At 42.7% G+C, this 26,968-nt stretch overlaps 1 protein-coding gene across 1 annotated transcript in view; it reads right to left on the reverse strand.

Annotated features, from left to right (window-relative positions):
- Positions 1-26,737, reverse strand: part of CDH17 (cadherin 17) — a 45,965-nt gene extending 19,228 nt beyond the window's left edge. Inside the window, exons 1-10 of the mRNA XM_090037356.1 lie at positions 26,678-26,737; positions 22,217-22,318; positions 20,677-20,814; positions 17,898-18,039; positions 16,085-16,243; positions 15,108-15,307; positions 7,913-8,044; positions 5,674-5,824; positions 4,751-4,966; positions 1,910-1,986 (exon numbers count right to left, since the gene is read on the reverse strand). Coding sequence (XP_089893482.1) covers positions 1,910-1,986; positions 4,751-4,966; positions 5,674-5,824; positions 7,913-8,044; positions 15,108-15,307; positions 16,085-16,243; positions 17,898-18,039; positions 20,677-20,814; positions 22,217-22,318; positions 26,678-26,728 — 1,368 coding nt within the window. The 5' untranslated portion in view covers positions 26,729-26,737. The remainder of the gene's footprint in view (positions 1-1,909; positions 1,987-4,750; positions 4,967-5,673; positions 5,825-7,912; positions 8,045-15,107; positions 15,308-16,084; positions 16,244-17,897; positions 18,040-20,676; positions 20,815-22,216; positions 22,319-26,677) is intronic.
- Positions 26,738-26,968: the final 231 nt, after the last annotated feature.

The following is a 26,968-nucleotide window of genomic DNA, read 5'->3' on the forward strand; positions in this document are numbered from 1 at the left end:
TGGCTGACTTAAATACGTGCAAACCCTCCAGAAGCTCCCTAACTAAATCCTCACTAACCTGTGGCCCAGGTGTGCCTCCCCCAGGTCCCAAGGGGGGCCCAGCAGGGAGGTGGCTGTTCTGGTCCCATCTTAGGAAGATAGAGGCAGAGAAATCGTTAAACATGTTAGCCTTGCCATCTGGTGTGATGACCAAGTTTCCCAACGCGTCCTGCAAGGGCCCCACATTACCCGGGACCTTCTTTTTACCCCCTATGTATTTAAAAAAGGACTTCTTATTGTCCTTAATCTGGGAAGCTAGTCCCAGTTCCATCTCTGCCTTGGTGGATGGGTCATTTTCAGCCTGGAGGGTTGTGGGCAGTGGGGTCCCCCAGGGCTCCGTCCTCGGGCCCGCACTGTTCGACATCTTCATCGGTGACTTGGACTAGGGGGTAAAAAGCACCCTGTTCAAATTTCCGATGACACTAAGATGTGGGGGGATGTGGGCATGGTAGAAGGAAGGAAGGAATAGGCTACAATCAGACCTATCAGGTTACAGGGGTGGGTGGACAACAATGGGATGAGATTCAACACAGACAAGTGCACGGTGATGCACCTGGGGAGGAAGAACCAGCATCATACCTACAGGCTGGGGAACTCCCTTCTCCTCGGGTCCCTTCTGACCCTACTAACTATGAAACTATTAAACTATGTCTGGCACTATCAAGACTTAGGTTCTGGGTATATTCAACAGCAACTGCTTATACACCTGGAACTTTGCTGATAAACACTTCAGCACCTGGATATATTAGACACCTCCAGGAGGAAGTGGAAGCTGAACAGCAAAGAATCTGAATTTTGGACCCAGGCACCTACATCAGTCAGGTGCCTCAGTTCTTTGGGCACATAGTATACAAGACTCACACATGTCACATGGGAAGTTTGTGGCAGAGCCAGTCCAGTGCCAAAAGACACTAAATCAGCCCAAAAGAAAGGTGACAGGACAGGTTAAACCCTGAGTTATGCAGGCTCCATTTTACTTCCCAAATTACTCCTTTACTTAGATCCCAAAGACTTGGACATCATGTGAATGGAGTGGCTGTTAGATCCTTTAACAACCATGAGTTTAAATGATTTCTTAATGTCATCCTCTGTTAATCATCTAATAAAAATTTCTATTGAATTTCTCAGCTCACAGAGCTTTTTAAATATACTCTCAAACAAAAGGTAGGCTGGACACATGCCAACAAAATGTTTTTTTCCTTATCTCTTCAGTTAGTTTACATGGTAAGTAATTATACAGGGCTAGCCTTTTTTAATTTTGAAACACTTATCCTTTTTTAAGCTGATTGTATAAGTGTGATCATACAGCACAGATTGCTATTATTGTTTCAGAAAGAAAATGGCAAAACATTATTACATTTAAATAAATAAAATCCATAAAAGTCAGCTAGTGAGGCAACCTAGTGATGTACCTGATGGTAGATTTTGGCCAACTATTTAATCTGCCCCACATAATTTATTGCAATATTTTTTCAAAAACTCTTTTTATTGAAAAGCCCTTCTCCTTGTAGAAAGGACACTGTTAGAAATGTGGGTTTATATTAAAATTATTTAAAGATTACTGGTAACATTTTAGATGATTAGAACTGAACAATGCTAGCACTAAATTTCACTTATTGGGACACATCTAACTTATACTATATTTGGGATGGGAGCAAGGCAAAATTTAAATATAATACACGGGGTGGGCAGAGTTTTCAGCCATTTTAATTAATTTTTGCAAAGTCTTTTATTTTTCCGCCCCCATTTACAAAACCTAACTTTGGAGACTAAATTTTTGGCACTGTCCCTTCAACAGACCATGGATCAGGCCCAAATGTTTAGTTATAGTTTGGTTAGTAACATCAAAAACAACATTAGAAATACTTACATCTGATTTTTCAAAGATGGGAATCTGATCGTTGATGTCAATGACATTTATTTGCACATCACACTCTGTTTTAAATCCTGCACAAAACAAAATAAAACCGTATCACATTTCTGCAGGAAATGTTTTATTTCTTCTAATAGCATACATGTGAACAACTGCATGGGTTATTACAATCAGAGTAAAATCCTCCAACCATCACAAGGACTGGCTCGAAAGTACTGGGAGCCAAAACAGTATTATGATGGGGGGGAAGGCGGGGCGGGGAGGAGGGGATTCTCTCTCTCTCTCTCTCTCTCTCTCTCTCTGTCCCTCCCCCTTTCCTTTTCCATCTTCCTTTAATACTTCCTACATTCATTCATTTTCAGCAGGTTTTATAGGTCCCAAAGTCAGCAGTGGTTGATTTAAAATAATTTACATAAAGGCAGATTTTAGTATTATCAGCATGTGCTTCATAAACTAGGACTCAAGGAATATCCTAAACACAGTAATTTGGATATAATTCATATGAGCCTTCAGAATAAACCACCATATTATTCACAGTTCTCATATTGCTGTTTAAGCTGCTACTGTCTAAGCAATGCTGTTTCATTAACATAAGAGACATGTAAATTTGCTTTCTCTTTGCTCTTGTGTAGTAGTGTGGCCAAGGGAAGTTTTGTCTGGCTAAGGATTTCAGGATGAAGCTTTTAATTCAGTGGTTCCCCAAGCCATGGTTTATGGCAGCATGATTCCTGTAAGCCCCTCTGATGTTGCTTATGACCATGGGAAGTTAAAAAGCTAAAACTGAGATCACCACCACTGGAGTCCAGGTTGAATATACCATGCAGAGTATATTGTTTGTTTGCAATAAAGAGATGCAGTTGTGAGTCTGAAGTTAGGCAGAAAGCAGGGTAGGGTGGCATCTTATAGCATTTGGCAAAGCAGCCTGTAGCCTACAAAAGCTCCTGCCTATCTGTACATGTTATTCTATAAGGTGCCACCCTGCCCTGCCTTTTGCTCCCCCACGGACCAGTGAAAGCACAGGACCATTGGTTTAAAAATATATCACTTAGTTAACCATTAAGGATTTCAGGGCTCTTCCATAACAGGTTTTGCAAACCCTTTTAAAACTGTTTTTCCTGTATAGACTATGTGGAAATTGGTTAACTGTATTGAATTATCTGAAGTTTCTTCAGTTAGACATTTTGGCCTCCTATACACATACAGGGACCTGGCTGCTACATTGCACTGCTATTACAGAGCATCAGAGCAGACACAATTAATTGAGTCTGCTGGAACATGGTAATTACTGTGCTCCAGCAGACTCCAGCATCATGAGTTTATCAGCATCCCCACACTGAAAAATGGCAGCAAGGCACTTTAAACTAAAGCTTGTTTGATGAACTTAGTTCAAAGCGCTCTGCCACCTTTTTTCAGCACAGGGATGCTGATACACGTGATGCTCCAGGCGCTTTAATTAGCATGGCTCCTAGACCTGCTCTAATTAAAGGGCCCCCCTACCTCCCAGAGAACATATATAAATGCCCTTTTATGTTTTTCATTAAACCCAAAGGAAACTCCACAAATCATTGAAGACTATTTTAGGCCCCAAGCTACTTAGTGGCAATATATTGTATTTGCTTGACCAAGGTTTGCATAAGAGAAGAGGCCAAGGAAATAAATGAGAGAATGGTGAGGATAATTGTACAGAGTGCCAGAAAGACAGGTCAAAAGAAGTAGGCTAAAGGTTGCCCAGAGTGCATTTAGCAGTTTTATGGTATTTAGATCTGATTTTAGCCAAGATATAGCTTAAATAGAGAATAAAAATACATTTCTAATTATACTGGAACCTATTAAATAGGGATTAAATAGGTTTGAATTTGAGTAGGACCTAGTAGAAGCATTTTTATATGTTTAGCCATATCTAGTAAGCTTTAGCCAGGCAATAGAGTATAAAAATTTGGGTCCACTTTGGAATCTTCACTCTTTGGTCTTGAATTACAGTTCTTGCTGACTTGCTCACCTCCAGGAGTGCCTGCTTAGTGTTTTTTCAGAACATAGTTTCTGAGACCTAGGTAAGATGTCCTTTTCCCCAACAGGCTGGCCACTTGTTGGAGGCTTTTCTACTTAGAAAATGTAAGAGTAATTTCTTTTAAATATTAATATGGTTGATATTTCTTTGGATTGATAATTTGCTTGATATGCCTTACCTGTATGGTTTGCTCATTTATATCTTATCTGTATTTCATTATTAAATTTGCTATTAACATTTATCTATATTTATACTTTTGTATATTTAATTTTGGTGAGACCACCTATTTGAACATTTCTTCATTCCCAAAATACCTCTTGAGGTTATCATCATGCATCTTCTTCAATTTTCTATATTGTGGGTAACCCTTTCTTCAAGAGCTCACCTCTGCATCTTTAAAAAAACTAAGTGAAATTCAAAAGGAAGAGTAGCTTTCAGTCTTGCTGGGTGCATCTACATGTTCATATTAATGTGCCTTAGATACTGCACATTTAATTTAGTACTTGCTTAATAAAGTACTAATGAAATGCACAGTAATTAGACTTACTGTGCAGTAGCGCCATCACACAGGTATTTTTTGATGCTTACTGTGCATTAGCCTAATACACTGCCCAGCAGCCTATTAGCATGTTTTTAATTGCCACGCTACTGCACAGTGTTATTAAACTAATGTGCAGTAAGTGTCTCGTGTAGATGGGCCCACTGTTTCCTTTAGTGCCCTCACCCACAACACCTCAATTCCTGAACAAGAACAACTTGGATACTGAACACTGAATCAGATAGGGGGAAGTGTGAGATTATTCCAATGTGTAACAATTATCTCTACTGACCTGCATCTGTTACTTCCACTTTCAGGGTATAGTTAGAAACTATGTGCTTGTTTAATGAAGAGCTCCTTAACTGGAATGTCCCAGCTTCTTGCTGAACAATGAATAATTTATCTACAGGAATTTTGGGGTTCTGATCCACAATACGAAACTGCAAGCGAGAATTAAGAGTGCCTTGTTCATCCATGTCTGAAGCTTCCAGAGTTCCAATAACACTTCCTAGGGTCAAGGAAAAATAGACATTAGTCAGATAACATATTTTCCCCACTTCCCCACAGAATGAAATACAAAGAACCTCAATAGTGATACAAATATTGGAGAAGCAATACAATCCTGAAAAGAAACACAGTAGATTGACTTAAAATATGTGCTCTGACTTAGCCAGCAGTTATAGGGCTTGATGCAGTTATTACTGGGAGCAATTTTATTGCTTGTATTATGTGCTGTGGTTAGAGTAAATGACCATTGCAGACAATCCTGGTCTTAGCAATGAATACATAATATGAAGACTTTGGGATAGATTTAACTTACAATTCCACTGGAATCAGTGAAGTCATGTCTGTGCACATAAGGGGGAAAGAAATGCAATTACTCAATTAGAGCAAGCATTATCTTGTATTTTAATAAAGAAAGGGGAATTCTTTTTTACATCTTAGCAGTGGAGCAAAACTGGGGCTGTGGAAGATAACAGTGTTATAGTCTAAATGCAATCACATTTGAACACTGAAGGTTTGATTCAGCTTAATCACACTGACTCAGTTTTTGTCACAGTTGTCAGTGAGATAGTGCATGAGTAAGCACTCTACCTACAGAATACCTGTAGCTGTAGAAGGCCCTGAAATGACAGCTTTAGTCCTGTTTAAGGGAAACGGCATTCAGACCGAGAGAATGCTTTTGCAGTATAGGGTCAAAAAATATTTTCTTACCTACATTTTCATTCTCCTGAACTTCAAATATGGTTAAAGCTTTCTGGCACACAGGTGGATTATCATTAACATCTTCCACCACAATTTGGATTTCCAAATGCTTGTCTAGTATTTCTCCTTGTTCATCTTTTGCAGTTGCATAGAAGGTATACTGCAACAAGAATGGCAAAAGGCAAACACTATAATAGTTTAGACTGAAAAGGACAACAATGAAAGCCTGGTTAGAAAATAAAAGATCCTTTTGCATATTTGGTCAGTATTTCTGTACTACTTACAGGTTCTTTGATGATCTCTATTTCCTTAGTATTTGAGTCAGATTCTCCAAAGCATTTATATATATTTGAGGGTCTGGGTCTGGGTCTGGGTCCAGGTGCCTCAGAACCAATCAGTGAATTTATTTTCTCAACACCCAAGAGATGTACAAATATATTATTATGTTTATTTCACTAGATGAGTAACAGAGCATGATTTACCTTAAGTCACAAAAGAATGCCTGTATGACATTAGGACTATAATATAGTCTGCAGGGGAAACCCTAATTCCAGTAGATGTCCATGGGAAAAGTCCCATTGATTTCAATGGTCCAAGATGTCACTGTAGAGCACAGTCTAGTCCCAATCCAGAGTCTATGGTTATGGATAATTGTGTACCTGAAACGGCTTCAACAGGCATGGTGAGCAGCTGCTCAGGAATGCAATGCAGCTGTTATGCTGTAACTTATATGTGCATGAGCCTGTAGCGCTACAAGTGAGCTAAACTGCCCCAGCTTTAACCATGGATGAGGCATAGTTAACCTTGGAGCAGTTTTGCTATAATTGTAGTACTCCACTTACAGTATAACAGCTACTTCTCATTGTTTTTTGGAGGTTTTTCCAAAAGAATCAGTCTTTTTTCCCACACCCTAATGATGATGTGTTGGTGTGGGATCAACGAATTCCCAGGCAAATGCTGACTATGCCTTTACAGGAAATGAAAAGAGAAACATTCTGGGAAAAAGGGTTTTTTTCAAATTAAACATCACATGTATAAAATTGATCTGTACATGCTGACCAATTGCTGTTCAGTATTTTATCAGCTCTTTCAGCACCGAAAGCTAGGTTTAGGTCCTGAAAACTTATAATGTATATAATCTTTTTCTTAGCTCAGTCAAAAGTATGAAATTATTTTCCTTGTTCAATAATTATTGTCAAAAAAACCACATTTAACACCCAAATAGACTAGAAACTTCACATTATGACAGCCTGTCCTTGTGGTTAATTCAAAATGCAAATTTTTGTTTATCCATTACTACAAGTCAGACCCTGGCCTTTGCTTTACCAGTCATCAGAACAAAGCAGTCATTCAGCTGGTGGATACCTGTGATTCACACATTATGAGGGAGCCTCAGGTGGTAGCAAGCCACCAGAACAGTTCCTATGTCCAACATCTTTGCCAAGTCTCCTCTTTAGTGGGGGGACTATGGCCAGGGGAAAGAGAGACTGGGAACAGTGCTGTTAAACTCTAGTGATTCCCAGCTGCCCTGAAGGCCCCCAAGAACCATGGAGAAGTGGTACAACTTAAGAGCAGGCCTTGGGCTACAGTGGTAATTCAAGCTCACACTTTGACTTAACATATGATTTTAATTAGGAAAGGAAAATGAGTTTGCACAGTTAAATCCTAGTCATAGGATACATGTTACACAAAATATATATAACTTTTCGTTCCTCTTTGTAAAATGTAGGAATGCATTTTGGGAGAGAGAGAACTGGAAAACATCTATTGCTATCCTAACAGGAAATGCATTTATTCTTTTTTTATCTGTTGTCAAAAAAATAAATCCCATCCTATCTCCTGCAGAAAAGCAGAGGAAAGATTGCAGAGGTCTATGATTCCTAACCACAGAACACACAGTGCACGTCTCAATCAGGTACTGTAACATTTTCTTGGTATATATCTCATATTCTATGTACATCAATGTAGACTATGAACACTAAAAGGCATACAGAACTATAAGAAAAATATAAATACTGAATTAATGACTATTGGATAAATTAATATAATCAGGTGGGATGAACGTGTTTGTTCTTAAATTGCATTAAATCCATGTTTATCGACTCACTTGGATTCATCAAGAAAAAACATCAAACCAAACCTGTCCTTCCTCTTTTTCTTCTGTCCACAACCAACTTTCATACATTTATACACACACACAACAACTCCTCAACCTAAGATTATGGTTAGGTTTTACAACTTTACTTACAAAATCCTTTTCTTCCCTGTCCAATGGTTCAGTCACATAAATAGTCCCATTCTTATTAATCATAAATGGGAACCTGGGTAACCTCTCTTTTGGAAGAAGTTCATATTTTGCATCTGGATCATTCCACTGTACCTAAAATTTAAAAAATGAATCAAGGTAAAAGACTTTAAGAACTGCAGGCTGAGCTTTAACAAGATTAAGTGGTGGCAACCATCGAGTCTCCTGGATCATGGTATATGCATGAGGGCCACCCAGACCTTTGATGCATATGCCTGGTAAGAAATTTTTGGAGGAGTGGAGGCTGCCCACACCGTCCATCCTCCCTTTAGGCCACTGAGACAGAATCCAAAAAACAGACTGAGTCCCATAGGCAACATGTACGGGGGAATATAGGGGGGCACAATCCTCCAAGATTGGCCACCACTGAAGCCACCGCTAGCTTCTGCGGGCAGTCACCACTCGCTGAGTAACTTTTGTCTCTGTGATATCTCTTGATAAAACACCTTTTTTTAAAAGCACTTTGAGATCGACTTATCTGCACAGGAATAAGATACTACTATTAGAATGTCATAACACTAATTTATAACAGCTTTTCATACCAATCGACTCTTCTGCTTGTCCTTTTCATGTTTTTTCACCAAAGGTTGGATGCATGCATGAAGATATAAAGTGGATAGTCAAACTGTAGGAGTATGTGCACATATGTTTGTATAATACCTTCCAAAAATTTTGACATAGTCTGGCACAAAAGAAGTCTTTGGATACAGGAAACTTATTTCTTCATAAACATGTAAGACTTTTATCTATACAAATAAGTAGGAGATGCTGTTTATGCAGTAACCAATGAGACACCACCTCCTATTCCACAACTCTCCATAGAGAGAAGAGACATATCTGTGGGTTTTCCTAGGAAATTTTGATATCAATTATCTCAATATATAGTTATTACTTTTGCCTCATGTGATGTTATCTGGACTTTCTCCCACCTGCACTCACTTTGATCCTACTTGATCCTACTACCAAGTCAACGGAAACACTCCTATTGCCTTTAATGGAAGTAGAATAAGGTCTTCTGCATGTTGTTTAAAAAACAGCTGTTCTCAGGAACAGGGTGTGTGGCATCTTGTAATATTCTAAAGATCAGAATACTGTAGGATCCAGTTCCAAGTAAACTTTCAAAGTCAAACATTTCTGGGACGATGTTTGTCTATTGGTAAATATTTGCATACAGGTATGTTACTTTAGCTATGCTGTTATCATCAAAGTGTTCTGCATTTGCACTGCAGAGTATCAGAGAGGGTCAGTGTTATAATAGGGAATGAGGGAAATTGAAAGAAAGGAAGCTGTCTTGTCTACTAGTTTGAATGTAGCAATATATTTAAAAACTGGGTGGGTGTGTCTACACATGCTATAGTACAGAGCAATAAACTCTGGTGCATATTGTGCCAGAGTTTATTGTTCCCAGGTGCAGCATTTCATAGGTTTACAGATGTAGGGTTGGAGGGGACCTGAGCAGATCATCAAGTCCAACCCTTTGCCCTGGGCAGGAATGAATACTGGGCTCATATGACCCCTACTAAGTTTAAGCTCATCTGACCCCAGCTAGATAGTTATCAAGCCTCCTTTTAAAGACGCCCCCCAGGTAGGAGCCAGCACCACATCCTTTGGAAGCTGGTTCCAGATTCTGGCCACCCTGACTGTGAAATATTCCTGATGTCTACTGAACCTACTCTCGGTCAACTTGTGGCCATTATTCCTTGTTACTCTGGGAGGCACTCGGGAGAACAGGGTCTCACCCATTCCCCTCTGGTCCCCCCTGGTAAGTTTATAGATGGCCACTAGATCACCCCACAGCCTTCTCTTGTGAAGGCTGAATGGGTTCAGGTCCCGTAGCCTCTCCTCACAGCACCTGCCCTGCTGCCCCTGATCATGCAAGTGGCCCTCCTCTGGACCCTCTCGATGCTGGCCTCATCCCTCCTGAAGTGCAGAGCCCAGAACTAGACACAGTACTCCAGCTGCGGCCTGACCAGTGTTGCATAGACGGTAAGGATCACCTCTTTGGACCTGCTCGTGTAGTGCCTGAAGACTGGAAGAAGGCCAATGTGGTGCCGATCTTCAAGAAAGGGAGGAGAGTGGATCCGGCTAACTACAGGCCCATTAGCCTGACTTCTATCCTGGGGAAGATCTTAGAAAAGTTTATTAAGGAGGCCATCCTTGAGGGACTGGCCCAGGCTAACATTCTAAGGGACAGCCAGCACGGGTTTGTTGCAGGTAGGTCTTGTTTGACCAATCTCATTTCCTTCTATGACCAGGTGACCTATCATCTGGACAAGGGAGAAGAGATTGATGTCATATATCTTGACTTCAAAAAAGCTTTTGATCTGGTATCCCACGATCACCTCTTGGCCAAACTGGCCAGTTGTGGCCTTGGCTCCACCACGATCCGCTGGCTGGGAAATTGGCTCCATGGTTGGACCCAGAGGGTTGTGATTGATGGCAGTCACTCATCGTGGTGCCCTGTGACCAGTGGGGTCCCTCAAGGCTCAGTCCTGGGACCCATACTGTTCAACATCTTCATTAACGATGTGGACATTGGAGTTAGGAGTGGACTGGCCAAGTTCGCCGATGACACCAAACTTTGGGGCAAAGCATCCATGCCAGAAGATAGGCGGGTGATCCAGGCTGACCTGGACAAGCTCAGCAAATGGGCAGACCAGAATCTCATGGTGTTTAACACCGAAAAATGCAAGGTTCTCCACCTTGGGAGGAAAAACCTGCAGCACCCTTATAGGCTCGGCAGTGCTACATTGGATAGCACTACAGAAGAAAGAGACTTGGGGGTCATCATTGACCACAAGATGAACATGAGCCTCCAATGCGATGCTGCGGCTAATAAAGCGACCAAAATGCTGGCTTGCATCCATAGATGCTTCTCGAGCAAATCCCGGGACGTCATTCTCCCCTTGTACTCGGCCTTGGTGAGGCCGTCACTGGAGTACTGCGTCCAGTTTTGGGCTCCACAATTCAAAAAGGATGTGGAGAAGCTTGAGAGAGTCCAGAGGAGAGTCACGTGCATGATAAGAGGTCAGGAAAACAGATCTTATGATGACAGGCTGAGAGACATGGGACTCTTTAGCCTGGAAAAGCGTAGGCTCGGGGTGATCTGATGGCCACCTATAAGTTTATCAAGGGTGACCACCAGGATCTGGGGGAACGTTTGTTCACCAGAGCGCCCCAAGGGATGACGAGGTCGAACAGTCACAAACTCCTGCAAGACCGTTTCAGGCTGGACATAAGGAAGAATTTCTTTACTGTCCGAGCCCCCAAGGTCTGGAACAGTCAGCGGAGGTGGTTCAAGCACCTACATTGAACACCTTCAAGAGTAAATTGGATGCTTATCTTGCTGGGATCCTATGACCCCAGCTGACTTCCTGCCCTTTGGGCAGGGGGCTGCACTCGATGATCTCCCGAGGTCCCTTCCAGCCCTAATGTCTATGAAATCTATCAAATCTGTGGACACATGACAAGGTGCAGTTAGCCTTGCTGACCGCGTCCTCATATTGTCAGCCCATGTTCATTTTAGAATCTATAATGACTCCAAGATCTCTTTCTGCCACTGTGCTTTCAAGAAGGGAGTTCTCCAGCCTATAGATATGCTGCTGATTCTTTCTGTCCAAGTGCAGTACCCTGCACTTGTCAGTATTGAATCCCATCCTATATTCGCCCACCCCTGTAACTTGTCCAGGTCCAGTTATATCCTGTGGACTTCTAGCGTGTCCACTTTGCCCCAAATCTTGGTGTCATCAGTGAATTTCACCCCCTCGTCCAAGTCACTAATAAAGAAAATGAACAATGCAGGCCCAAGGACCAACCCCTGGGGGACTCCACTGCCCATCTCCCTCCAGGTCAAATATGACCCATCCACCACCATTCTCTGGGTGCGGCCCCCTAGCCAATTTGCAATCCATCTGACTGTGTAGGCATCAATGCCACAGTCACCTAGCTTTTTAATGAGCATGTGTTCCCAGGACTGCAGCACATTGAGCTGCGTTGGAGCAGCCCCAGCTGGCAGAGGGCCCTGAAGGGTCAGCCTGCCATCCTGGGGCTGCTCTTACCTGGCTCAACATGCTGCGAAGGGACTGGGCAGAGCAAGAGAGTGCTCCAGTGTGGGGCTAGCCAGCGGGCAGCCCCAACTCTGAAGCACCCTCATGTCCCAGCCAGCCCCATCAGCATCTACACATCTGCTGTTGCACAGGAAATAACTCCACCATAGGATAGTATTTGTATTTATAAACACTAACCTGTGGAAAAGTTAATTAGTTTCATGCAGCTTAATGGGGATGCATGTGTAGACATTGAGACTTTACTGTGGAGCTAATTAGGCAGCTCCTTAGTAAACATCTCACGTATATGTGCCTTATGGGGGACTGTTCACACCAGGATCCAGACTTAGAATGAGAGAACAGAAAGTAGGGCCGGGGGGGAGAACCTCAGGAGGTCACATAGTGCAGGCCCCTGCACAAGGAAGGATCATCCTTTTCTAAACCATCTTATAAAAGTATTTGTTTAAACTGCTCTTAAAAAAATGCCAAGAATAAGTATAAAGTGACCCATGCACTGATCCCCTTCTAGGTTCCCATGTAGAAGAAAGGAAGCAGCCTAACACTTCTTTCAGATCAGGCATAAACTGGCATGTATTGGCCATGTAACTGTACTGAAATCACCCAAGCACCTGGGACAGGACACCAGATCTTCTGGAGAAGGTCACAGCATCTGCAAATATGACCTTAGTCCTCCAGTGATCCACCCTGGAATTTGGAAACCACTTAGATCTGGATGACCTTCCACCTAGATAGCCTATTACTGATCCTATTACCTGTTACTGATGTAATAAATCTTATTCCAAAGTACAGTAAACCTGGGTTCTTCATAAGTTTTAGTTCCCGAGACATGTGCAAAGATGAAGGTTTGCAAATTAACCTAGGTATAAACAGAGCTATGTCAAACAGCTGAGAGGCTCCTCACTGTTTGCTGCAACATTTATTTCAAAGGGACAATGCTTTTCCAATCAGCTACATGGAATCATTGATGAGCTCCAGCTGAGCAGAGAAGGATGCCTTAGAAGAAAATTTGTCCTTTACTTGGCATCCCACTGACTATTTTCTGGGACGAGAACCACTTAGATCTGGATGATCTGGGTTCTATTCCATTGCATTTTCTGTATGTAATAAATTCTAGTTTAAATTCTATGACTAAATCAGTTTTAAATCAATGTGCCTCTGCTTTCACAGTTCATATTACGCCAAATACCCTGAAAAGTATCCTCTCTCTTCCTTCTTTGCTTTAGCAGAAGACTCAGTACATTTCCTTTACTTCATAGACTATACAAACACCAGCACATTCTTTAAATAAAGAGTAGTAAAAGTGCTTCACATTGCCCTAGGCCAGGGGCAGGTAAAAATACAGCCTGAGGACCACATCTGTCCTGCCAGATATTTTCATCCTGCCTGAACTGTACCCCACCCAGCTCTTCTGCCCATGAGGGTGGGAGCAAGGTGCCCATGTATACACATGCCCCAAACATACCCCATTGAGTCTTGCTCCCACCCTCGTGGGCAGAAGGGCATGGCCTGGCCAGCATACAGCTTCCAGGTGGGACTGCTGCTGTCCTTGCTGCAGCTGCCAGGGAGCTGCTGGGCTTCCCTGGCATCCCATTTGCTCCAGGCAGCAGGTAGGGAAGTGGTGGGGGCATGGCCAGGGGCAGAGCTGCAGCTGCAGAGCAGAGCAGTGCAGAGCATAGGGATGGGGCTGGTGGCTGTGCGGAGCCCACACCCAGAGGGACAGTAGCAGCACAGAGTTCAGGTGGTAAGGGTGTGGATGTGAGGGAGGGTGGGAGGGTGTGGGGAGCCCCAAAACGTTCCCCCCATGGCATACAGTCCTGGCATGCAGAAGTGGCAGCAGCAATAGGCAGGGCTGCTCAGGGCACTCTTGCCTGGTGCAGGCGCTGGTGCACAGTGGTACATGGCTCCAACCAGCACTGCACATGGGAGTGAGGAGCACAGCCCTGCCAGGCCATCTCTATTGCCAGCACTCCCCACCATGCACACACTGCCCCTGCACTCATGCGGCACAGGAGGGAAGCCCTGCAGAGGGTGGGGAAGGCAGCCAGCTCAGTGTTTGGGGCTTCCCTCCCATGGCACACAAGTGCGGGGCTTGTGCATGTGTGGGAGGAGGCACCAGTGATAGAGACAGCCTGGTGGTGGCTGCGCTCCTCAACGTGATGTGCGGCACTGACCAGAGCTGTGCACTGCTGAGTGTCCCTGCCTCGTGCTACACCATGGGAGGGTATGGGGGCAGTCCCTACACACCCCCACCCTCTCTCACACCTCTCAAACACCACACACCCATACCCTGTTCTCACAACCCCCCACATATACACAACCCCCCAACATACCCTATACTCCAACACACAGCCACACATCCTCACACCCCCCCACACCCACCCACACCCCACCCTACACACACACCCAACCATACCCCCACACAATATACAAAACTAAGAAGTTATTTTTGAGTTATTATGCAATCACTTCTATATACATACAGTATGCAAATACAAATCATGACAAAAATATTTTTGTAGTAAAATTAAATATGTTAGAGTAGATGTTTGACTTTTAGTGTATGATTTATTTTGTTTCTGGTTCTAAGATGGCAACCCCACCCTCCCAAAAGGAGTATTTCTGGGGGGCAAGGAGAGGGACTTCTGGTGGCAATGATCAGGGGCTAGGGATGGGACTTCCAGTTCTAAGATGATGACCAGGGGGTGGGGCAACTGTCAAGAGGTGGAGCTACCCACCAAAAATTGCCAAACCTCATTAAGAGGCCCTCCACCTAAAATAATAAAGGCTACATCTAAATCATGCCCAAATTATCACTTGCATGATAAAGATATAATAATGCAACCTGCATTATTCCAAATTTGCAGCCTATATATAAAGTATTCCCAATCCTGAAATCTGTATTCTGTGTTTACCTAGGTCTTCCTTGAGCAAAATGCACATAGACCTTCATGTCCAGCACCGGAGATATACCCAAGTGTTCCAACTAAAGGAAAGAGATTTTGCACCGGGGGTAAGATTTAGGGCAGGTAGATGCATTGACATCAGTCATTTATCTGCTTTCTAGATCCTACCTGAGTGATGATGATGGGATAGGGACCAGGATTGTTCTCTCTGATGTGTACTGGAGGAGGTGCCTTCCAAAGGTTCTCCTTCACAGTGATTTCCACATCAGCATTATTGGCGAAAGCATTCCCTGTCATTCCTGCCAAATCCTTCACTGTGACAACAAGGGTGAAATGATCCTGCTTCTGGGGATCTAACCAACGAGCTCCTAGAAACCAAAACAAAGTGATATGAATGCAACAATACCAAGGCTCTGACGTTACACATACATTGCTTATCTGCAGAGGGATCCTAAACACTGTTTTGTGTACTTGTGCCAGCACATGCTTTTCTATAACTGTTATTCCAAGGTATTTTTCATCGGATTGCTTTATCCTGCTTCCCAAGGGAGAGAATAAGGACTGGAAAGCATAGGTAGTATTTCAAGGTCTGATCAATTCCAGTTGATTTCATGAGGACTTGGATAAGGCCCTTCATTTGTTTCTCTGTTATAATTACCTAAAAGCCCGAGAACTGCTCTTCTGCTGAGTGTAATACTATACTGAAATTTTAATATTTAAATAAATAAATAAACAAACACACGAAGATTTTTGACAGACAATTCTGATTTGGCGCTTATCTGAACTAGCATAAGGTAATGCCATTGTAAAGATGCATTGTCCAAGAAACACCTATTCATGAGAAATATATAATCTACTGGCACTATCATAATTAACTCATAATTATCCATTTTTGTTCTCTCTTTTTTTGGTGCTTAGTCCAACAGGATCCTGTACTGTGACTGAGGCTTCTAGGCACCACAAAAATAGACAATACTCGGTTATACTGTATGAGATGATAAGAATAACAACTAATTCCACAGAATAACAGAAGACATATTCTAGTCATCTCTTCCTTAATATTTTCTATATCATCTATCACTACTGCTACTATATCTAAGCAGTTCACAAATACAAGTTTCAACAATGACAATAATTTTCCATACCTTGAGGACTAGTAGCGATTCCTCCAGTTTTATTATTGATCTCAAAAAGCATCTCATGATAGGGGTTAGGAAAATGCTGGAAAATGCTGTAACTCAGCTGTGCATTGGGAGTTGTAGGATCATCAAGGTCAGTAGCATGCACATACATGAAAGGTTTTCCTGTTTGGATTATAGAGGAAAGGTCAGTAAGAGAATGGAGAGAGGGATCATGATTCTCCAGTTCATATAATAATCAGTCACAAGCGGCAGAGAAAGGAAGACCCACAAGAATAGAATCATAGAACAGTGGAGGGAGGGACCCAAGTAGGTCATCTAATCCAACTCCCTGCTCCAGTCAGGCTCATCTCTGATCCATAACCCCAGCCAGCAACTGTTTGTCTTACTTGCTCTTGAAAACTTTCCAGAATGGGGATTCAACAGATTCTCTAAGTAATCTGTTCCAGGGCTTAACCACCTTCCTAGTGAGAAAGTTTTTTCCTAAAATTCAAATTAAATGTCCTTTGTTGCAATTTCATAGATTTCATAGACATTAGGGCTGGAAAGGACCTCAGAAGATCATCAAGTCCAGCCCCCTGGCCTAGGGGCAGGAAGTCAGCTGGCGTCATACTGTTACTTCTTTTCCTGTCTTCTGTTGATAGAGAGAAGAGTCTATCACCATGCTCTATAACCACCTTCCAGGTGAAGCCTGTTGCCCATAGATGATACATAAGTGTTGACAGTGCTGGGGCAAACCTCTGTGCCACTGGCAGCACCGCTGCCCCCGCTGCTGCCAGGCACTGGCTCTGGCCAGGTTGCAGCCCCACACTGTGCCAATGACACAGAAATGGGGGCGGGGGGGGGGCACGTGGCCCCCCATGCACCCCTCCTCACCTGTCAACTATGCTGTTACCAAATCCCTGCTCAGTCTTATAGAAAGGGAGGGCTGGAAGAACTTCAGGAGGATATCCAATCCACCCCCTAAGAAGTCTTCCCTTCTCCAGATTCAGTAACCCCATTTCTTTAAATCTCTTCTTGTAAATCATATCTCCCAGGCCTCTAATCATTTTTGCTGCTCTCTGATGGACTCTTTTCTTGAAGTGTAGTACCCAAAACTGACCATAGGACTTCAGGCAATGCTTTAATAGTGCTGGATAGAGGGGAAGAATCACTTCCCTTGATTTGCAAGCATAGCTCCTATGAATAAAACCATTTATGCTATTGGCCATTTTTTTGTAACATGAACACACAGTTGGCTCATATTCAGCTTATGGTCTACTGTAACCCCCAGGTTGTTTCCTGCAGTACTGCAGCCTAGTCAGTCATTCCCCTATGTGTATTTGTGCATGCGATTTTTCCATCCTAAGTGCAGGACTTTGCCCTCATCCTTAGTGAATTTCATTTGATTGATTTCAGACCATTTTTTCAGTTTATCAAGGTCATTCTGGATCCTAACTGTACCCTGCAGAGTGTTTGTTCCTCCACCCAATTTGGTACAATCTGCAAATTTACTAAGTATGCACTAATGCACTCGGAACTTCTCAGCACCTACGTTAATCAGGCTAAATTTATAGCCCTAACATCAAATCCCTCGGAGAATCTTATAGGTCCTGCCCCAGACACTTTCTCTCCCCACCTACACCAGGGGTGGGGAATTGTTTCATCAACTAACTCTCCACCAGCAGGGAGTTCTTCTGCCCAGAGGGCGTTCTCTGCTATCTATATCTGAGTAGCTTGGGGTCACTTTGCACTGCTTAAGCCAGTAATCCAGAATGAATAGAGAAAACGTAAGAACGATTAAAATCTTAACAACAATTATAATGACAATGGCAGTTACCTGCACGTGAAGGTAGTGGCCTCACTACTCCAAAATACTTTGGCTGGTCAAACTGTGGCTGGTTATCATTGATATCCTGAACATTTATAGTGATAACGTAGGGACCTTTTACTTTCTGTCCCTTTGCATCTACGGCATACACCTAACAATGAAAAGAGAAATAAATGTCAGAGACCAGTTCTCATGTAAGTGAATTTGACCATTGCATCAGCCTGAGTCAAATGGTCTAGACCAGTGACATCACCAGTGAGATACTGTACTTTCTTTCCACCCACTCCAGGCCAAGTAGCTGAGAACTGTATTTGGGCTGCTGATGCTTATCCCAGCCCTCCTGCTCCCTGGCTGGCGTTGGGCAGATTCCAGCAGGTGGGGAGGATGGCTGGGAACTCTGTCCATGCTGCCACTGCTTCTCCCTCTCCCCCACACCTCTCAGCTGCAGCACAGATGCATCTTGGCCCCACTGCAGCTCCCCCCTGGCTGGAAGCTGAGCCCATGCTGCAGCCTTGGGGAGCATTGGCTGGTAGGGAAAAGAAACCTCAGCAAGAGTGCAACTGGAAGTTGCCTGGCCCTGATGCAGCTCCTCACTGCTGAGCCCCTGAACAGGCACAGGCAAAGCCCTCCAGCTCCTGGGCTGGATCCAGTGATTACATGGACCAAACCTGGCTCATGGGCCATATGTTGCTGACCCCAGTCTAGACTGTTATTATAATTGTCTAGAGCCTGGATAAAAGTCACAAAGGCAATTGTTGCACTTTCTCTCAACAAATCTTGGTACAACCCCTTTCAAAGGAGTAAGTTTCACTGGACTGGAGTGTCAGTACCACAACCCCTTACTACAGTTCATATCATTTTGGCTTCATGACATTGTTCACATGGTAGTTTCCGCTGCACAAAAGCCAGCAATTAGGAAGACGATCATCCTCATGAGGTGGCCTGTTTCAGTAACAGTCTGAGCTCCTTTTCCCCGTGATTCCCCCATGATTTCCCCAGACATTAGTTAAGGCTGGATTCTGAACATTGTGGATAAGGCAAACTCTTCAGGACAGTTCAGTGCCAGGAATCAGTGTCTTTCATCTTTATAGTTCCATAGTCCAATGCGGACTATCAAACTATGTGTATGGGGCATTGCTAATGGTAAAAGTGTCAAGAAAAATAATTTGATTCAGAGGGCTCGCCCTAAGGATGAGCCACAGAAGAGCAAAACTGTGCAGGATTTTCCAACTCAGGAAAAGTTTTGAGGTCTTGATTTTTTTTTTCATTCTGAATGAAAATGGAAAACAGTTTTGAATTTATTTGTTGGAAAACAAGCTTGGAGAAATTCCATTTTGCAAGAACTGAAATTGATTTTTTGTTGATTCATTGGCTGCCTAGATTTCTAGGACAAGACAAATCATTTAAGTGAAAAATGTACTGAATGGCTGTAATGTGAGATTATGTTAGAAACGTTTGATCCAGCTGATCCATTCAAAACCTAGAAGAGTGCCAATGATTTGGTAAGATAAGTGAGACTGAGGATATGTCTACATAACATCCTGGGATGCTGTGAAGTCTTTTCAAGGGTGCCGCACAACATTTAGCACTGTTAGGTGTGCAAATATGGTTTACAAAATTAAAACCAGAGATTTTGAATAGGGCTTCATAGGTTTAAAAATATTCTGACCTGTTGTGGTCTTTCTACATTCTTTGCAAGAAAAGAATTGCTCTACCGTTTTTTATAGTAAAAAAAACAAGTAAAAATTAAGATCTCACATTTTCTGAGGGGTGCCTACAGTCTAACAAGGGGGTGTCTTCAGTTCAGAAACACTGGTCTACACAGTAAAGTTTTTGCTCCGAGATAGTTTGAGTACAAGAAGCAATATAACTATATTAGTACAGGACTCTGCCCAGGGTACTTAGACCTACTGAGAAGTAGGATATATTAGCGCAGGTGGATTGCCATGCTTTTGCATCTGTACTTATTTTGGTACCCAAACTGTATCTCTGCTCAGCAGTGCATGGTGCCATTGTAGATATACTCAGAGATAAAATGGAAACAGAACAAACAAGAAGGTCTTGCTCATGCTCTACATTTACACAGGAACTTTTCTTACAAAATGGAGGATGACAACATTGCTTCAGCATTTGGTTTGATATACTGAGTTTTTGCAAATGTTTACTGGGTGCATCATTAGTACACTATTAACGTCATCAACCAGATTCATAGTCTCATCACAAAAAGATATGCAGTTAGTTTGACAGGTTCAATTGGCATTAAATCTCATTTCCTTTGTTGTTGTTGTTATTTAATTCTTTCTTGAGCCCTATATTAACCATTATTTTACTTGAGATCAATACCAAATTGACATGTCTCTACTGATACCCAGGTCATCTCATTTACCTTTTCAAATATTGACATGTTAGGTTTTTTCTAGGTTTTTGGAACTTCCTTAGATCATATCTGCATGGTAAACTTACCAAGTGCAGCAGTACTGCACACTGTGCTTCAGACTACCTCTTAAACTTGAAGCACTGTATCTTGGGGGAGCACCAAGGTCAGGTGAATTAGCATGGGAGTTCAGTTGATCCCTGTCCTTCCTTCCCCTTTTCGTATTAGTTTAATATAGTGATCTGTCCCAGTTCTGACAGATGGGATGTAAGGTCTTGGATCAGAACCTGCCTGCAAATGGAGGTCTGAAGGAACAACTGGAAATTTGGGGGAAGTTTTCTCCTCAATTTCAGGTTTTGGCAAAAAAATGCAAAATAATTACTACTCCCTCCCTATTTTTCACCCAGCATTTACCTGTAGCTTATAGACTGCTTTGGTTTCTCTGTCTAAAGTCTTATTGAAATACAAAATTCCTCGCTTTGGTCCAATTTCAAAGATGCCATCTGTTTCACCACTTAGTCTCAGACTATCAGCAGGTGGCTCTATTATGAACTACAGGAGAAAAAGGAGAAAGAAAATCAAGAGGTTAGTGTAAAAGAGTATTACATAACAACTTTTTCTTGGAATTCATTGTTAGCATTACTTCCAAATGGAGCTGGAGAGATGGTATTCAAGTAGTTTGCTCAACCAAAGCAGGTATTTTTCATTTTAAATGCTTCAATGAATTGTTTTGAACTTAGCAGGGACTAAGGGTTCTGCATCCTCCATAGCAAATATCTCCTTATAATGCTTGTTTGAAGATAAGAATGGGATGACATGACCCTCTCATCCCACATCTACCTGTCTGTTTTCTCTGCTATGTTCCTGCCTGAAAAAACATAGCAATGGTCACTTGGAGTGACCTGGCTGTGTGACAAAGGGAACTTCTAAGAAGAGAGAGTTGCAGAAATGAAATGAGCAATGTTTACCTGAATCCAAGACAACTTTGCATTTAAGATGACCCCCCATTAATTAGATACAATACATGGAAAATATATACATTTGTTATAATTTTCCAGGTTTAGAATGTATTGCAGGGTCATCTTAAATTCACCTCCCCCCACTGCAGTTAAGGCAGCAGCAGCATAGGGGCAGGTGGGGGTGGGGGCAGGCCGCAGGGGAGACCAATAGTCTTCCCCCTGCCCCTTCTCCCCTCCTTTCCCCCCTTGCTGCTTGCCCCACCCCCACTCCCAGTATCTGTACACCCCAGCACCTATGCACCCTGGTGCCTGGCCCCCCAGCACCTACCTCTGCTACTACTTGCCCCCTGCTCCTGCTTGCCTCCGTGCCTATGCCCGCTGTTGCCTGCTCCCCACCACCTGCCCCCCTGCCTGTCCCTTCTACTAACTCTACCCCCCTGCCACTTAACCGGTAGCTCCAGGCTGGGGCACGAAGCACACGATCACTCCAGCCACCACCTGACCATGCAGCAGTAGTTGCGGTGGTGGGCTGAGACTGGAGCTGGAGCTGATGCTGCATGGTTGAGAGGAGGCCAGAAGGTCCATGTGCTCTATGCCTTGGGCTGGAGCAGGGCCAGAGCCAAAGCCAAGCCGGAGGGTAAACGACAGCGCTGGGGCCAGGCAGCGGGGAAGCAGGGGATGCTGGAGGAATGCTGCAGCTGTGGTCTGACTCTGACCCCTGATCCTGGGATGGGACCAGAGTCAAGAGCCACAGCAGGCCCCCCTGCTTGTACTCAAATCCAAGATGAGGGGCTTTTCTCATGTTAAATGGGGGGATGGGGACTTTGTCTTGAGTTCAAGTAAATACAGTAATTGCTTGTGTTCATTCACTAGGATTATACTAATATCCATTCTAGATTTATTCTGATAAATTTTGGTTTCTTTAATTGAGTTTTCAGATAATGGAAGCCTGTGGCTTTTGGGGTCACTGATAAACTCTCCAAGATGATGATTACCTGGTATAGGTACTGAAATCCAATTGTACCTTCTTGAACGCTGAAAGTCATATCTTGCAGAGGTCCGCTTAGATGCAGTTCCTCTGTATGCTGGCAGGCAGCCTGTAGGGAGGGTAGGGAAGGAATATGTTGGTATTAATTGTGATTAAGCAGTTGCTTGGCCTTCCCTTCACAAGAATGAAGCTTTACATTTATTTATTTTGCCCTAAAATAATGTGAAGTGAGCAGCCTGGGGATGGCTGGCTTGTACTGTGCCCCATCTTGTCGGTTTTTAAATGTATGTCCATTTTGAAAGTCCATGTCCTGCCTTAAAGTTTACTTCAAAACAAATAATTTAAAAAAGAAATACATTAACTAAATTCCAGATGATCATCTTGCAAGAGTCATCACTTTGCCTGCATAAAAGGACAGAGGGGACAGACTGGCCCCTTCTGTAGAGCTCTACGGAAGAGGCAACGTGTAGCTGCAACACCCCAGAAGCCTCTTACTTTCCTGTCAGCTGACAGGCTACAGGATCGAGCCTTGGTCCTGCCACTTGCTTACAGGTTTCTAAGCCAAACAGTGGGCCTTCAAAGCCTACTTCTCTACCCTTAGCAGCCATAGCAATCTGGGTAGATCCAGCAGAGGGATGTGGGACATCAGAGCTTCCTTCTTTCTTCCCCCTTCTGCCTGGCAATCTTAATCAAAATAAGCAAGTGGAAGAAGCTGAGAGCAGACAGAGGCAAGGCTTGGTAAGTCTTCAAAAGATGGTGGTTGGCTGTAAACTATCAGAGGATTATATTAAAATATTATGACATAGATTCAAAAATCAAATTCAAAATTATGAAGAATATCCTTGATAATGAATCCTTTAAACAAGCAGTTTGTACATTTTGTTACTCAATTCAAGAGATTTATATTCTTTTCCTTGTGGCTTACAAGTGACTTGCCATTGTGTCACTTGCTCTGATATGCCTAAAGTGCAGACTGTAAAAAAAAATAGCTGTCTCATCACTCAGGAACTTGGCTGCTGAAAATGTAATGTAAACTTGCATCAGTGGCTGCTGTCTTTTTAAGGGGAATGACGTTCAGTAAACTTGGTGGTGTTCCAGTATACCCTTGTGTTCATTATGACCAAACCTCCCTGTCCCTTGGAAACTCTGCACATGGACATGTTGTTCAGTTTTTCATCCTACCCTAATAACTCGGAGCTGCTCTTGCTGTGAATCCAAGGTTGCCAAACAGAATCTGTTTTTGCAGATGTAGCTTTTACCTACCAGAAAGCCCAGCCTAGGATTCAGCTCATCTGATTGATATTTGTATTCCCTTCTCCCTATCACTGTGGCCTTGCCTGGGCCAAAAAACCAGACCATCTATACTGACATAGCAGTATTATTACATACTACAGCCAGCTGTGCTGGTATAACTCCTGTGTAGACACTATGAGCATTTATACACACACATTTGTCTGCTCTGACATGCTGGAAAACCCCTGGGGTGGAACAAACTTGATTAATCAAGTCTGCTCTACACACAAGCTGATGTGCCTGGCGCTGCATTGCATGCATTTGTATAAATAGCAAAATGTATGTCAACACTGAGAAAATGGCAGTGGTGCACTTTTGAGTGAAAACACCTTTGATGTGTTTTAGTTCAAAAGTGTACTGCTGTCATTTTCTCAGCGTTGATGCGTATTTTGCCATTTATATAAATGCATGTGCTGCAGTGCAAGCATGTATACAAATGCCTTATATTCTAGAATAAACATGATTTTATTCTTGTAGAATACGACTACTTCTGTAATTCTACTGGCCTGTGGAGACAAGCTCTAAGGCTGCGTTCAGACGAGTACGGCTGTGCGGTATGCAGCGCTGCAGACATGACTGTGGCACCACAAACCATACGTTCAGTTGTTCTCCACACTGCAAGGGAGCAGCGTAGTGGGGGGAGTCAATCCCTGGATATCCAGGGGTCAAAAAAACCTGTGCAGAAAAAAAGCAGAGTGGTGCATGCAGGAGCAGCTCATGCCACTCAAAACCAGAACCTGGCTGGCCAGAGCTGTGCTCCAGCTGCTGGCCAGGCTCCAAGCAGCAGGATTGCTGCTGCTGCTGCAGCTCCAGGAGGCTCCCAAGACCCCAGGTAAGGCTTCTGAAGCCAGCCCAGTGCTGGCCCCAGCCTCCCCTACCCCACCCAGGGCAACCAGAGGACACCTGGCACAGGTGTTCCCCCCGGACAACTAGTGGCAGCACAAGGTGTCCCACTGCTAGTTGTCCTCAGGGAAACAAATGTCCATGCTCATATGGACGCAGCCTAAGAGGGTGCCTAGTCTATGGCATGATTTTCACTGGAAGCGAGATCCTGTAATTTGTGGGACAGTTTCACCATAGAAATTCAGACGAATAGGCACAACACAGCAAAATGTACTTGCAATGATGAGTAGTAAAGTCATAGACTATACTTACAGGTTTCAAAGGGAAACATTTAATACAGGTTATGAAAGAGGCCTTTCAAACCTCAGTATGGTTAATCAGGAAGCAACATTTGTCTTGTATCTCTAGTCAAGGACCAGTAATGTCAGATCCACGCATGCTAATAACAGTGTTGTTCTGAGATGTGGGTTTGGGTGGCCTTTTGCTTGCTGCCATTTTTGGCATTCACGTCACTTGAATCTGTGTGCTTCTGGAGGCCAGGGCTAGCAAGCAGCTTCCTGGAGTCCAGGTGCAACACAAAAAGAACAACTCAATTTTGTGTTGGGTGGCTAAAAGCTCAGAGAGGTTCATTGCCTCTTTGCCAGTACACTAGCTGGCCTGTTTAGCAATCAGCCCAACTCAATAGAATTGCCAAGGACAATGATAGCAAGACCATGTACAAATTAACTCCCCTAGCTCATTACAAAGAAACAATCCTAGCAACACCTATATTTATACCTGAAACACTCAAGTTTTTGTGCCAATGATTATCTTTCTTTTTGCCAAAATATCTGTTTTTACTTGTTCTTTTGCCAAGTGCATACCTGGCTCCCTTCATTTCCTCTCTTAACTCCTTTCTTTGTACCAGCCCCCCTGCTCATTAGTGTGTTCTTCCTTTTCTACACCTTTTATCAGGGCATTCGCTGATCAGAGAGGCCTATTCTTCCTAAGCTGTTTCTTAGAGCCTTAGCTATGTCTTAGCAAAACCAGAAGTCCCATGAATAGCCATGGATTTTGCCATTTTTCTTCACATAAGGAAACAATCTCCATGAGTCCTGGGGTACTAGTCATGAAGGTACTGCTCAGAAAGATCAAAGTGAGCAGGATCTGGCCATACAGATTTTAAACTAGTTTAGGTCATTAAATAGTGCTTTTGGAGGGATTTTACTCTGTCATATTTTACAAGGTGACTTCCTTCTTTTGAAAGTACAAACACTATATAAGCCAACTGTAGGGTTCAAAGTTTAGTTCTTCTAGCAAGGAACAGATATCTCTTCTTGTCAATTAAACTGCTTTAAGTTAGCTGTAAACACTTCCAAATGCAACAAGAATGAATCATAATCTATTCATGAAACAGTAAGGGATGAGGGATTCGCTCTTTGTCCCATTTTTGTCCAGCAGGTGCTACAATCCTGTGTAAAGTCAATGCAGTTGGTGCAGTGCAGATTCAACAGTTCTATTGTCACAGCCACTGGCAATAACAATTGGAAAGAGAAGACGTAAGATCCCAGAGTTCAATCTTGAAATAATCCTACTAAAGTCAATAAGATTAATTAAGAAGCACAGTTTATGCATGGTGCCCAGGTCTCTGTATTTCATAGGTCTGAATCAGATTTTGTTATACTTCATGTTAATTGCCAATGCAAAACAGGAGCCTAACTGTCCAACTTTTATAAATATCACCAATTACTTTGACTTGACTGGTCTCTTCCAAAAGGAAAGACTATTCATATAAGCAAAAGTTATCAATTTATGCCATAGATACTTCACTGCAAATTGAATTTCATGGGAAACTGAAGATAAGTAATGTGCATGATTTAAACTACATAGCAAGGGGTGTTACAGAGCAAATAACAGAGTAGCAGGAGTGTAAATTATAACACAGTAACCAGCACCAGGACACTATAAAACGTCTTCAGTGTTTGATGATTTAGTGGCTGTTTTTTAAATCTTTAATAATGCAAGTTTCAGCTATAAAAAGCAACTTAATCTCACTATTATCAGATTCAGTTATTACAGAGAAAAATAAGGCTTTTCCCCCATACTTGAAACAAGTTGTTCACAAAACTCTTCTTTCTGAGTGACTGATATTAATTTTAAACTTTTGAATAAAAACATAAATGTCCAGGACTTATGTCATAGTTAGTAGCATAAACACTCTATATGGAAGATGCTGCCAATTCACATGCCATTTCTGAATTACAGATTTTTCTGAATTACAGATTAAGGGCATGGATATGGCTATCAAGATTTGATGGGTTGTTTATCACGGAAAGGAAAACTCATGACTTACCAAATGAAATACAAGGAGGTAGAATATGTGAAGTCCATGCAGTATAAACATCTTGGTGATTTCTTGGCTCCTGTAAATGAATACATCTTAGTTCTAATATCTTTAGGTTATTTTACTCCTAAAATTGTTAGTTTATAATCATGAATAAAAACTAAAACTAAACTCTGTGTGATAACAGTAAAGCTCCTTAGTCCATATATAAGCAGCCATAAAATATCCTGAATTCCAAAAGAGCCAAGCACCGATGATGGCCATGGCCCTTTGGGTCCTTTGGGCTATGGACAGACATTC

Source organism: Crocodylus siamensis, chromosome 3 (genome assembly GCF_052110815.1).
Source record: "Crocodylus siamensis isolate JL-2025a chromosome 3, ASM5211081v1, whole genome shotgun sequence".
In the NCBI taxonomy this organism is placed as follows: Eukaryota; Metazoa; Chordata; order Crocodylia; family Crocodylidae; genus Crocodylus; species Crocodylus siamensis.